This window comes from Mus musculus, chromosome 18, assembly GCF_000001635.26.
Source record: "Mus musculus strain C57BL/6J chromosome 18, GRCm38.p6 C57BL/6J".
Classification (NCBI taxonomy): domain Eukaryota; kingdom Metazoa; phylum Chordata; class Mammalia; order Rodentia; family Muridae; genus Mus; species Mus musculus.
Window position 1 is genome coordinate 49,903,148 of NC_000084.6, and position 15,141 is coordinate 49,918,288.

At 34.9% G+C, this 15,141-nt stretch overlaps 1 protein-coding gene across 5 annotated transcripts in view; it reads left to right on the forward strand.

Moving 5' to 3' along the window:
- Dmxl1 (Dmx-like 1) overlaps positions 1-15,141 on the forward strand; it is a 132,884-nt gene that overhangs the window by 70,558 nt on the left and 47,185 nt on the right. For 3 of the 5 annotated variants that reach the window (XM_006525916.4, XM_006525917.4, XM_030250455.1), the window contains exons 29-31: positions 267-380; positions 9,496-9,650; positions 14,432-14,574. In XM_006525916.4, coding sequence (XP_006525979.1) covers positions 267-380; positions 9,496-9,650; positions 14,432-14,574 — 412 coding nt within the window. The remainder of the gene's footprint in view (positions 1-266; positions 381-9,495; positions 9,651-14,431; positions 14,575-15,141) is intronic. The other 2 variants (XM_006525918.4, NM_001081371.2) reach the window with 1 other exon arrangement.

Consider the following 15,141-nt stretch of genomic DNA (forward strand, 5'->3'; position numbering starts at 1 on the left):
TTATGGTAACTTTGTTAAATGTAATTACATCTTAATTTTATGTAAGAAAGTTCTTGTTGTACAAGACCACCAACAAATACTATTGTAAAAAATGAAGTTTTAAAGTTTCTTGTGCAGTTTTCAATCTTTTAGATATTCCTATACTGATAATTAAACTATACAATGTAGTTATAATGTCTCTTAGTACTAAAATCTTTATTTCTTTTGAAATACACTTTGGTTTTATTCCATACCAAATACAGATTTTTCTCTTCTTTCTTTGGCAGGAAGGCACTTTGCTATGCCTAGCCCTCACCAGGTAGTGGTATTCTCCATGGAATGTGTGGGCTTTTCCAAAGCTCTTTCAGCCATCAGTTCTCATAGCCTTCCCACTCTTGCAGGCAAGATCTTAGCTTTAGAAATAGGCTCTTACAGTTTAGCTTGCTTTATGTTGTTGTTTTTCAAGGGTTGCATACAGTGGGGTAGTTTGTTTTGTTTGGCATTTAAGGAAAATTGACATTTCTTTTAATCAAGCCATATTTTTGATTTAAAACAATGATTAGCATTTTAGAAAACTGTTTCTGCTCTTCCATTAAAGTTTCAAATACTTGGTTTTTGATATTTTTTTCTGTCCCTTAAATTATAATATTTCTAAGTGTACAAAACCCAAAAGAAACAAATGCTAGTGCTGATCATAGAAAATCACAGTATGGCTTGAAATGATTGGGAAAGCATTTCCCATGAGGCTGCTTTATGGTTTGCATATTATGACTGGCTATTAGAGTTTTTAAATTTCTAAGTGTTTAGAATACCATGAAAAGTAAATCTTTTAAATAAATGTATCCTTTTACTACATATACTATATTTAAATAAAATTAAAACAGTCACCTTTTTGAACTAGAAAATAATTTTCATGATATTTTCTAAATCTTTTTTTTGTGATTTATTAACATATGTGATAGTATTGGTTTTTCAGTTTTGAAGCTTGTCTATAATACTGGAAATCCTGCTACTTTATTGATATTAAATTTAAAAATTATTAAAATGTGTAAAATTAAATCTTCGAGTATAAGTCTGAAAACAATTTTAAATGCTTTTTAGAAGAAACCCTTGTCGGTACATATATAAGTGAAGCCCAGCAAGCTCATCTCTGAATTTTACTCCTCACCACCTCTAAGCACCGTACACCTGCACTCGTTGTAGGTTTGGATGTTTATGATTTAGATGATGAGGACTTACAGAAAAATAAAATTTGACTTGGATTTGTTACTTTTAAAACATCATTGTGGGAGATGTAAAGAGATGGCTTAACAGACAGAAGCACTTTTTCTTCAGAAAACCCAGGTTTGAGGACCAGCACCCATGTGGCAGATGACAACTGTCTGTAACTCACATTCCAGGGGAACCAACACTCTCTTCTGATTTTCCCAGGCAGGAGTCACACCAGGATTCACAGACATATTGCAAGCAAAAAGATGCAAGTGAAACATTCAAATACATAAAATAAATTTGTAAAAAGGTTTTCAAAAACATTAGAGTTCATACTCTGATAAAGAAATATTTTTAGACCTGAAGTATTCTTCTGTAATAGAAGAAAGAAAAGTGGTTATTTTCAATAGTCATTATAAGCAGTAATGGCATATATTTTTCACAGAGCTATAATCCCATGATTATAGAACAAAATTCTTGGCAACTTAGTTTCTACTTTATCCTCACATTGAAACTATTTGCTCATTTTATCTGCCACTCTGTTACTTTTTAATCCATATACGGTCCCTTTTCAACAGCTCAGGAGAGGTAGGATACAGCCTCAAATAAACAGGGATTAAATTCCTGATTTTTAATGCTGAGAGTCAAGCAAATTCAGTTCATAATTTTGAGCGAACTTCAGGCAGCTGTGTTGGTACAGAGATGGTTTGGTATCTTGTAACTGCTCAGTCTTCTCTTGTAGTACCACAGTAGCAATAGCAAACATTAAGTAAGTATGGCTGTATTTCAGTAAAATTCAGATATAAAAGGTCTTAACCCAGGCATGATGATGCATGTCTTTCAATCCCAGCACTTTGGAAGCAGAGACAGGGAGATCTCTGTGTGTTCACAGCTAGCCTGGTCTATTATATAGTGAGTTCCAGGACTGCCAGGGCTACATGTAGTGAAACCTTGTCTTCCCTCCACACTCCCAAAGTCATTTTGTCAGCCCTTAGGTAGGAAGTTTGCTCTTCTATTGGAAGGTCCAGTGCAGATGTAGTTGCTCCACAGACTTCACTCTGTCTCACCTGCTATTGATACACCTACTACACTTGTCTACGTAATCCTTTCGCTCTGAATTAAAATTATTTTCTTCTACCTTTTCCCCTTAAAATTATAAATTTTAAGTGCAGAGTTGCTTATCAAATTTACTTGTTCGTTAAAATATTAAACATTTTAATTTTCACAATTTTTAAATTACTTCCCATGATATATTTATCAAATTAAAATTAACAACTGTGAAATTTACCTTGATTGTATTTCTCATATATCTGAGATCAAGAAAAAAATTTCAAACCTAACAGGAGTTAAACTCATAGATCATTAAGTTAATGATTAAGTAAATAATTGTTAAATTAATTTTGGCTCTATTTTTAATATATTTTAGAAAAATTAATTAAGATTCCAGTTTTATTTCTATGAAATACTGAAAGGGATAAGTTCTGCTAGACAATGTTAATATATGCTTTAAGATGAAAAGTATAGTGTTAGCCTGATCGTAGCTCCAGCTTGTTCTTTTTCTTTGAAACTGAAAATTGAGCACAGAACCATGTGTGTGTTAGGCAAGCTTCTACCACTGAGACACATCAGTAGTCGCAGTTCTACATATTTATGCTGAGCACAGGTAAATATGAAGAGCCTTACACAATGTATAGGTTGATTCTTATTTATATACTAAGATTTGTTGCTTTAGGGCAAAAGTAACATTGTATAGTTGTACATAAGAATCTTCATAAATGTTAATACTAACCATTCTCAAATAATCAAAAATAATCAAGTAACCAAAAATTATCTTATGTTTATCCTTTTGGAGTGGGGATATGACAACCAAATATTCAAAACACAGTTACCTAGTAGTGGAGTTAGATGTAAACATATCCAACCTAGGTTATACTCACCCATCTTAGAGAACTGAGAAACTGGATGTAGTCACAGAAGTCACACCAAGTGCACCTACATGATTGATCAGTTGATTAAGACAGGTATTTGGTTCCAAAACTAATCCAGTTTGGAAGGGAACAGGGAGGAAAAGAGAGGAATAAAAGGAGAGGATGGAGAGACTGAGGGGGAAGGGAAGCAGATTGTAGAGTAATGGCAGACAGAAATAGCCTGGTCTGTGAAGCAGATACTCTGAAAAGCTGTTGACCAATAGCATCTAGGAGAAAATAGCAGAATGATGGCTGCTCGTGTGAAATAAAACTCTGAAATCTTAGTTTTAAGCTCATTCTTTTTCTTTTCTTTTTTTTTTCTTTTTTTTTTTTTTTTTTGTTTTTTTCAAGACAGGGTTTCTCTGTGTAGCCCTGGCTGTCCTGGAACTCACTCTGTAGACCAGGCTGGCCTCGAACTCAGAAATCCGCCTGCCTCTGCTTCCCAAGTGCTGGGAACACACCCGGCACACATTATTTTTCTTAAAGCACAGGAATGCAGCATGGCAATCTAGGGAATTTTCGGTGCAGATAAGCAGTGCTCTGTTTGGATTGCTGCAAAATGCAATCACAGTGCTTCAAGATCTTAAGTGTATTAAATAAGATTCAGTGTACATTGTCGAGTAAGGAGTTTGTCTTCATTCCTTTTCCTGTTGCTATGATAAAATTTCCTGACAGAAGCAACTTAAGGAACTGTTTATTTTAGCTCACAGTTCAAGGTAATGTCATCATGGCGTAAAGTCAAGGCAGGAGGAACTTGACGCAGTTGGTTATATCATTTCTGCCCTTGGAAGTTTAAAGCAGTGAGTGTCTGCTCCCTTTTTCTACTTACGTAATCTAGGACCCCCACCAGAAATGGCACTACACCTGATAACACCTTAGTCAATACAAGGTAATCCCCGTAGGCACGCCCAGAGGGCCATCTCCTAGGTGACTCTTGATTCTATCAAGTTGACATTAACTGTCACAAGGATAAAAAAATATTCGTCAGAAAGTTGACATGAGTTTAATCATCATTAAAATACATGTATATTTTAAGTTTTTAAATTTAGCCTAATGAAAACTGAGATGTCTACAGTACTTCGTTTTCCTAAATAATCAGTATCCAAATTCAGTGTATTGAAAGTGAAATACTTGTTTGAAACCCCTAAATGCATGTTTTATAAAGGTGTTTTCAAATTTAGTGCTTGGAAAGGTCTTTGAACTTTGGTAGTTGTGTTTCCTACTCTGGTATAAATTCTTATCTGAAGTGTTTTGAAGCAATGATCTCATAAACTCAATTATTTTCTACATGTCTTTTGTTCTAGTGCTTTTACTAACTGTTGTTCTTTGCTTTTTGTTGTGACAAAACACTCTGACCAAAAGAAACTTGGGGCAGAAAGGTTTATTTGGTTTCTCCTTAGATGAGTCATTCAGAGAAGTTCAAGGCAGCCAACTGGAGCTCGGAGCCTGAAGGAACTGTGCCTCCTGATTGCTCCCTGAAGCATTCTCAGATAGCTTTCTTAGGGAGCCCCCATGGCCACTTGACTAGGAATGGCAGGCTAGGATTCCTAACCAAAAAGTTAGTTATATATATAATTTATTAACTTAAATGTTAATAAATTTCTATTTGTGAATTCTATATCACATATTAGTGAAAAACATGATTTTTATAATTAAATTGTGGTAATTGTGTATGCTCATAGTATTTTTAGTTATTTTGTGATAGCTAGTCATTAGGTTGAAAATTAGAAGTTTAACTTTTTTTTCCTGCAAACAGAAATCCATACTTTTGTTTCTTGTATTATGCAGGAAAATATTTTAAATTTTAAAATTTTGGATTTTGGATTTACCATAAAACCTATGAATTTTGTCTTCTCTTAATAAGTTTAAGGAAATTTTAACTCCTAATTGTAAAATAAAATATAAAATTACTTTTTTTTTTTCTTTTTTTTCGAGACAGGGTTTCTCTGTGTAGCCCTGGCTGTCCTGAAACTCACTCTGTAGACCAGGCTGGCCTCGAATTCAGAAATCAGCCTGCCTCTGCCTCCCGAGTGCTGGGATTAAAGGCATGCACCACCACGCCCGGCTATAAAATTATTTTTATTTGTGGTAAGCATGTCATGTCTCCTTACTATGAAACGAAAAAAGTCACATATTTTGAAAACATTTAAAATTATCTCTGTTTTTTTATTATTTATGCTAAATACAGATCAGAAAATCTAAGTAATTTGTATACATAGAACTTATATGAAAGCTAAGTGTTTTATTAGTCACAGAATAACATTTCTTATAGAAGAAAAATACACATTTAAGATAAATGTCAGCGATAAAACACAGTTGAGCACAACAAACACTCAGCACTGGTATCTGACTGCTGAGAGGTTTTAAAAGATGATCAAGTCTGAAACAACCACTTTAGAGGGAAATGAATCCATGGTTGTTAGTGTTAGGTGTTGATGAGATGAGGGCCATGCCATATTAAGCTTCCCTTTATGTTTAAAGAACACTTTTTTTTGTGAGAATGGGAGATACAAGAAGCCTTCCAAGAAGAATTGAAAGGAATGTAAATATATATTTTTATAATTATTCTTTTATTTCACTATTAAGGCTGTCCTTTTTGATATACAAAGCTAGAAGCTATAAGGAAAAGAAGCATATCATCTGTCTAGTATAGATAGTCTCATTCACTGGATAATGATGTTTTTGAAACTAAGTATAGTGTCTTCCTGTAGACATTTTTTTCTGATGTTTTTGGCTGTTTCTAGTTGTGCAACAAAATGGGTTGAATATTATTTCCTAACTGTGGTGCTGTAATAATTTAGAGTTGCCATGTCAGCACAGTGATCACAGATCTTTAGATGACAGAACTCTACTGAGCATACTTGACTGACCCGCATTAGATCTGTGTGCTCCTGTGCATACAGCACTAAACTTGTTTTCTTCCTCCTCCAACCAGTTTTGCTCCATTCTCTCCTCTTTTTTTTTCTCTCTTCCTACCCTTGTCTCTCCCCACCCTGTTCCTTTCCACCCCTTTGCCTTACTTACCCCAGCTTTTCCCTTTTCCTTCTCTCTCGCAGTTTAACAAAAAAGGCTAAATAACAGCTTTGGTATTTTCTTGGTATCTCCCAGTGAATCATTTTGCTCATCAGCTACCTTAGAATCTACTACTTTCTATTCAAATATATGTAAATTTATTTATTTTTAAGACAGGGTCTCACACTAGAGTCCAGGCTAGCCTGGAACTCACTTTGTAGATCATGCAGTCCTTAAACTCCAGAATCTAACTAGCTCTGCCTTCAAAGTTTGGAAATTAGCACTGTGTGTCACCATACCCATCTTGTTAATTTATTTTTATGAATACTTACAGAACAAGTACAATATATTATATGAGGTAATGATTCTAGGAGGATCCTGAGAGTCAAACATTCTTATATGTATAGTATGTCAGGTTTTGAAAATTATTAATTGTATTCATTTAAGAAAAACCTTTACTTAATTTGCTGGCTTCTTTAATATTTTCCTTTTTGGACTCATTGAAGCTTATTTCTAGATTTCACATAGGTTCATATCTAAAGTTCCCTTCATGATATACATGCCTGTAAAAAGACTAAGCACTTAGCCTGAATTGTCTTACTAAAACAAGAAATGGATTTGGAATTAATTTGTTGTTAAGCTTCAATGACTTTTATCTTTTACAAATCTGTATTTTCTTCAACCTAACTTTAAGTCACTAGTTAAGCAATTTGCCCTTTCTTCTCTGTATTTTGGTGTTAAGGTTCAAAGTCACCATTATGAATTTCATGTACTCTGGCATTCTCTGTAGGAGCCCCAAAGATAAGTGAGTTTTCAGTTGAAATGAAGACATGAAATACTTTTGCTTATTGTGTTAAAATTGTAAAGAAATAATGTTTACATCGGGTTATAAAATACTGGTTTTGTTATATCTGCTTTAAAATGGTAAGCTGAGGCTGGAGAGATAGCTCAGCCAATAAAGTGCTTGCTGTGTGTGCATGAAAACTGAGATCAGTCTCTAAAATGTGCATAAAACGCCAGTTATAGTGTAACCACTGCACTGGAGAAGGGGATGTGAAGACAAATAGCAGATTCTTGTGGCTTACAGGCCCGCCTGCTTAACTGTGATTCTAGGCCATTGGCAGACACTGATTCAAATTACAAGGTAGGCGACATTATTGAGAACTGACACTTGAGGCTTTCATATGACACATATATGATACATACCCTGCATGCAAAGCCACCACATTAAGTACACACACATACACTCACACACACACACACACACACACACACACACACAGGTAACATAAATATTAAGCAAACTTTTGATGTACTCTTGATTATGTCATCATCATCATCATCCAGGTTACCTAAGGCCATTTCCACGCATGTATATAATGAACTTGGAATATATTCAGCTCTGCTCGTACATATTATCCTTCCCCTTCTCACTTCTTCCTCTTAATTTGTTTGTTCGTTTTTAATCACAGTAATAGCTTCATTGTAGCAAATCTAGGAATACAGACACGATAGTTACCCACTCGTATGCCTATGCCATAATGTGACCTCTTACACATTTCATTTCTGTTTGAGTCTTTTGGGAATGACTTACATTTCTAAATCCATAGTACAGAATGTGCTGAGGGTCAGGTCAGGATTCTCAAGGAAAGGAAGGAATGTCTGTGAAATCTGTTTGTCATGGAAACCAATCAGTGAGTCAAGACAAATAAGAATTGTGTTTTTAAAATTCATGTTACCTCTTGATCCTATCTGGCTTTTCCCCATCCTTGCATGCCTTTCTTTTTTATTAGTTACACTTTACCCTCTCCATTCCTCTTAGATAAATCATAAGGCCTATATCCTGTTTCTATTCCATTTTAGTTTTAGAATGTGTATTAATGTATACAATGTGTGTATTGGAAACTTGATTGTAGATTGTCAGATATAAGTAAATGGAAAAGTTCATACAAATTTAAATGTGTAAACATAAGCATTAATACCTGAACTGCCAGGGGAACTACTAATGTATAATATCTTAGAATATTAATATGTCATTCTTTCCCCTCTGCCAAAGTCATATAATCACTACATTAAACTCAGGTTATTGTTGCTTGATATATTGCATGTGCATGTTGTATTTTAAAGTTGAATAGTTAAAAATAATAAATTAAAATTGTAATTATGGCACAAATACTTAGATCATTTTGGGAGGTAAGTAAATCTCATTCGAACCATTAGAGAAAAATATTGTTGTGTCTTCATGTGAACTGTTTGCCTATTAGGTCATGCTTATGGTTACAAGATCCTTGTTTGTCTATGACTTAGTATTGATTAAGCATTTCTATAGCCTATGGATATGTAGCTCAGAGATGCAGTAGTTGCATGGCATGTGCAGGCCTTGGCTTTGATCACTGGCACCATATAAATCTGTTTTAGAAACTCCCATATAATTTTTACTTTCTAGGGCAAATACTGAAAGAATGCTCTCTAACGTTAGAGGCTTGAAAAAAATGAGACAAAGATAGCATTTTCTCTTCTGTGTAATTCTAATGACTAGAGATTCCCTCTCTCTCACCCACTTTTCAAGTTATAACAAGTATAATTTAATTATGGAAGTCAAAATTTTCCAATAAAAATATTTTAAATGTATAATAAGACCAGTTTGTTCATGAGCAGTCTGAACTGTGGCATTATTTTTGATTTGTATTTCATTTGTCTCTTTATTTTTTAAATTTTTTTTTTTTTACATAAGTATGCTGTAGCTGTCTTCAAGTATACCAGAAGGGGTCACCAAATCTCACTATAGATGGTTGTGAGCCACCATGTGGTTGCTGGGAATTGAACTCAGGACCTCTGGAAGAGCAGTCAGTGCTCTTAACCACTGAGCCATCTCTCCAGCCCCATCTATTTTTTCTCTCTCTTTCTTTTTAGAGCTTGTTGGGGTAGTTCACTAGTAGAATATATGCTTGCATGCTTAAATCTCTGGGTTCAGTGCCCAGCAAACCCCTACCCCCTACAAACACAAAGTAAAAGGATTTGGGAAGTTTTTGTCACAGTCCTAACTAAACTGTAGGGGATGTTTTAGTAGGTAGGTACTACATCTCTTATCCACTACAGACAGTAGATAAATAGCCATTCAGGTAATTATGGACAAGATAGAGTAAAAGCACAGGCTGCTATACAGAGATGGTTTGCCTCCTTCCTTTCGTCTGCTTTTCATCTGCTCTGTACTTTCATAATCATATTTTAGCTTTTGTATCCTATTCGTAGTTACATTTAGCTTTTATCTAAAGATGTTAATTGGAGGTAGTACTTCTAATAATAATTTTTTTCATTTCTTTACTAGTTGAAGGAGAAAAACAAAACAGACATATTAGTCCATCAAAAGTGTCTGCCAGAGAATCTCCTGTATCCTCTTCCTCTGGAAATCAGGAGCCACCTGCAGTCAAGGAGAAGTTCGTCCCGCCTGAACTAAGTATCTGGGACTACTTCATAGCCAAGGTACTAAAACATCACTGACAGAAGAATGTAATCAAATGGAACAGTTGGGTTTAGAGATAAATGGTTAGCTCTTGGTACTTCTAAGTATTTTCCTATGCTAGTTTTAAAATTTTTAACTTGTGTCAAGATATTCAACAATATAAAAAGCAAGAAAAAAACTGAACTATTTTAATTATACATCTAATCAGCTTTTAAAGGAGTATATATATTATACATATTAGGACTCTCCACTTCAAACTAAGGTTAAGTAAGATAAAAAGAGTAGTTAGTTAACATCTTAATATAATATACCTAATACTAGCCAAGAGTCAAGGAGTCAGAGTGTTCTGATCATCTGTTACCCCTATTCAATTTCTGCTTCTTTTTCTTTTCAATCTTTTTTTCCCTACAGTCTTGTAAATCTAACTTAGAACCTTATATGAGCTTTGTACCACTAACTCCATAGTCCCTCATTCATTTTAACATTGAGGCCACCCTGAATTGTTTTACAGATACAAATTATTTATTTACCAGTATTTAGTTAAATAACATTATTATCTCAACTTTAACTTTCTACACTAAATTACATATTTGTAATTGCATAAAATGCAGACTTCCCTACTGGCTCTTCATTCCACACATGACTGTGTGATAACAGATGCATGCTATGATAAGCGAACAGTTACTTTACTTCTTTCAAAACCCTTTAGTGTCTGTGATTCATCTCACACAAATAACATAGCATGTATTATCTTGATTTCTTATCTCATCTCCCATAAGATATTTTATAATCGGAAGAGGGAATTGGCAACAAAAATGAAAGATATAACAACACAATCCTGAAAAGTAATAATACTAAGAAGTCATCTCAAATTAAATTGAAGTGATATAAGAGCTAATTGTGAATAGTAACGCTGGTGATATTTAAAAGTTTATGCAAAGAGAATGTAGTAAAGCTAGTCAGCGTAAGTATTGAGGGTAGTGTTGAAGAAAGAATGAAAATATTTCAGATGTCAAAAACTGTACATTAAAGATACAATATTTAAAATGTAAAGGAGTGGGCTGGAGAGAGAGCTAAGGGAATAAGAGCACTGACTGCTCGTCTAGAGGTCCTGAGTTCACAACCATCTGTAACAGGGATCCAATACCCTGTTCTGGTGTGTCTGAAGACAGCTGGAGTGTACTCATATAAACTCCTTTAAATGTAAAGGAGTGAAACTTACCAAGTTTGTCAGTTTGCCAGTATACAGAAAAGGTACCTTTCATGCCATGATTTACATATGAATAATGCAAGTACTTTTTGAACTACAACTAGTTTAAATGAACAAAAAACTGTAATGATAATGTAACTAATATTTTAATCATGCTACATGAGTTTCGGTTGTACTGCTTTCTATATTTCCCCAATACATAGATAGCCAAAAGTAAAGTTTTTCATTTCTATTTATTTTTATATGTTATTTCCTTTAATATATCTTTAATCATTTAAAGTTAAGGTTTCATTTTTTTAAAGCTACCTTCATGTTAAATAATGTCAATGAACTTGTAAGTTAAACCTTTTAGTTGTACATGGCTTGTGTGTGCGCGTGTGCGCGCACGCGTGTATATCAATGCTCTGGTATGTATGCATGTGTAGGGGAGTGGTACACATACACATGTATACAGAGAATAACATCGCGTGTCATTCTTCAGGTGTTATCAACCTTATTTTTGAGACAGGGTATCTCTCCCTAGCCTGGAAATGGCAAAGTAGACTAGGCTTGCTGGACAATAAGTCCCAGGATCTACCTGTCTCTGCTTCTCTAGTGCTAAGATACATACCACAACACCTGACCTTTTTTTACATTGATTCTGAATTTGTTCCCTGTATTTACATAGCAAGCAACTTAATAACTGAGTTATTGCCCCGGCCTCCAACTATACATTTTTAGAAGCTGTAATTGTAAGTGTTACAGCTTGCATGGGAAAGATATCCTGGCAATCAGTAGCAAAGCAATACAACAAATCACACTGCACAACAAACCTCACACAAGACATTTATTGGGTGGGAAAATTCCAAAATCCCAGGAGGGTGACTGCTTCTGCTCAGGAGAGAAACAGCAGAGAACTGGGCTGAACACATGGTTGATATAGGGTTTCTTGGAGGGGAGGGAAGCTTTCGGGGTGGCTGGAGGTTAGAGGGATTGTGCGGCCTGATTTTAGGGCAAGCTCAAGGACTGGTAGGATTTTTTTTTTTCCTGTTTACTTTCCCACCTTGGGGCTGGAAAAGTCCTTTATAGTCTTTCCTGCTGCTTAGGTTGATGTTAGTGGTTGGCAATATTTCTTTTTTAACATGTTAAAATATAGCTCTGTTGAATTATTTTTTTAAAATGGTCTCCATATAATATATAACAATCATCTGTGCCTCAATTTTTAGGGAAACACTAGCTTATATAATCAATTACAGTAGAGTAGGTGAGAAACATTTGAACAGATTTGCAGAGGACTGGAGAGATGGCTCAGTAGTTACTACTGCTTACTTACTGCTTGTGGTGGTTTGAATAAAAATGGTCCCCGTAGGCTCTTAGGAAGTGGCATTATTTGAAAGGATTAGAACATGTGGCCTTGTTAGAGTAGATATGGCCTTGTTGGAGTAATTGTGTCACTGGGTAGACTTTGAGGTTTAAGAAGCTCAAGCCAGGCCCAGTGTCGCTCGCTCTTCCTGCCGCCTGTGGATCCAGATGTAAAACTCTCATCTGTCATCCTTGCCTACAATAGCACCACACCTGCCTGCAAACATGCTTTCTGCCATGATAATAATGGACTAAACCTCTGAACCTATAAACCTTAAATGTTTTTCTTTATAAGAGTTTCCATGGTCGTGGTGTTTCTTCACAGCAATAGAAACTCAAACTAAAACCTAAGTTTAATTCCCAGAATCCGTGTCAGAGAGGTTACCACCTATAACTCCAGCTTCTGGCAATCCAGCTCTTTGTTCTGGCCTCTGGAGGCACAGGCATATATGTAGCACATCCATATACATTTATAGACACATACACATTGTCTTAGTGTTCTGTTCCTGTGAAGAGATAGTATGACCACATCAACTCTTAATAAAGGAAAACATCTAATTGGCATCTTGCTTACAGTTCCATTATCATGGCAGGGAGCGAGGCAGCATGGAGGCAGACATGGTGCAAGAGATTTCTGTATCCAGATCTGCAGGCAACAGAAGAAAGAGCCACTGGTCCAGACTTGGGCATTTGAAACCTCAAAGCCCACACCCAGGGACACATTTACCTCAGCAAGGTTACATCTCCTAATCTTGTCTAAACATTCAAATTTATGAGCCTAAGGGAGCCTAACCACCACACATATAACATAAAACTCTTCTCTTTTAAAACAGTTAAAGAAAAATAAAACATACGATGGAAGAATCCTCTTGTTCTTCAGGGCTATGTAACGACAATAATGTGGATTCCTTAATCTACCCAAAAGCCAGGCACATAGCAATGTACATACTAACTCAGTAACCGTGGACAGTTGTTCCCAGGGTCTTATCAGCTAGCCAGTCCAGCTGAAATCATGAGCTCTAGATTCAGTGAGGGAATCTGTCTCAAAAGTTAAGGTGGAGGACCATGATTAAGACACCCAACAGTGGCCTTGCCTCCACATGTGCATACCCACACAAATAGACACACACAAAAAAATTATTTTTAAGCCATAAGAACAGTTTCATGAGAAGCCTTTAATTTCACATGTAATCTTTCAGTTATGGATCTCAATGAATGGATAAGGTTACACATTTTACTTATGTAATCTACTAATGCTTAGAATGAATTGATGTATCATAGTGCATTCTCAGCTGTCTTAACCGTTGCTTTTGACAAATACTTTTGTTAAAGGTTACAGAACATTTTTATTTTCTTCCTAATTATTAACATTGTTTTTAGAATTTCTACTTAATGATCAGTTTTTCAGTCCTACACTACTCTACAGAACAGGGGCTATTTCTACTGCTTTTTTATGTTAATTGCCAAATCCCTCACATTTTCAACATTTGGATATTTTCCAAACAACCTTATAGTAATTAACTTTGATCTAATCTCTGATGGTCTCACTCCACTGGCCTGTTAAACTTCATGCTTCAGATAATGTAGGAAATTTGTCTCTTTCTTCCTCTCTGTCTTCATTTAATCATTGGTTTTGGAGAATTGTTTTCTCTGTATATGAGATTATTGTTTAGTCAGACTTTATTAGCCCTGTTATTATTTTTAGGCTGGTAATGTTTTCTTCCTTTAGGTTTCACTTAAATGCCACTTGTCAAAGAGGCCTTCTGTGGTCAGCTTTCACTTTTCTCCATCTTTACTTTTTTCTTTGTAACATTTAATATATAAATTTTACTTAATTTTTTAGTTACTTTCTTATCTTTATCATTAAAATATAAAATTCTTTATGGTATCATTGGGTGTGATTCTTTTAAACATTGTATTATCAAGCCAATTTATTCTTGCAAATGCTTGTATTTTCCTGCACTTGAGAGGTTAAAACACGTAGGTCACAAGTCTAAGACTGGGCTGCTTAGAAAGACCTTGACAGAGGAATGTGGGGTGGAGCAGATCTATCTCAAGTAGACTTGTGGGGCACATTCTGAAGAATGTTTTTGTTTACTGAGTGAATAGATAAAATCTTATATCAAAGATATACTGTGGTAAATAATAGGTACTTTGCTTACTGTGAAATAGTCACAAATGGGATGAATTATATGTTTGAAAGCATCAAATCAGATATTTGGGTGATAATATATATAATTTTTCTTTCAGCCTTTTCTACCACCTTCCCAAAGTAGAGCAGAGTATGATTCTGAGGAAAGTCTAGAAAGTGATGATGAAGAAGAAGAGGACGACGATGATGCTTTGCCTTCTGGTCTCCAGCTCCATGAGCATTCAAACTCAAATTCATTCAGGTACTGAATATTGTGTTTTAAGCTTATTTTAGAAAATCACTTTGGCCTATATAAATAATATTTTTAAGGTAATGTGGAATAATTTATTGATTGATTATACACTATTTAGTTGAAATTGCCAAATTCTTTTCTAAAACAGTAAGTTTTCAATTAACTTTTGTTTATTTATCTCTTGGTAAATCATTCTAATTTCTAACATGTTGTACAAATCTTCCATATTATGCTTTGATTTGGGCCCATAAGGTAAATCTTAAGACTTTAACTGTGAACTTCAAATGCCTGTTTGGTAGACCTCTAGTTCTAGATGTCTTTAAAAAGCATCTGTGATTATAAAAATCTTTAATTATTCACTATACTCGAAAGCATTTTGAAAGGTTCACTGGCTTTATATTCATGAGTGATCTTATTCATGTTTACATTGGAGCAGCAATACATTTTATTAAGACATGGCATATTAATGATGAGTTAACAGTAGTTTAAAAGGAAATAAGCAGATTTCTATCCTTCTGATTACAGAAATAAGTACCTCTGTATGTCTGCTGCTTTCTTACATAGAGGACAACACAA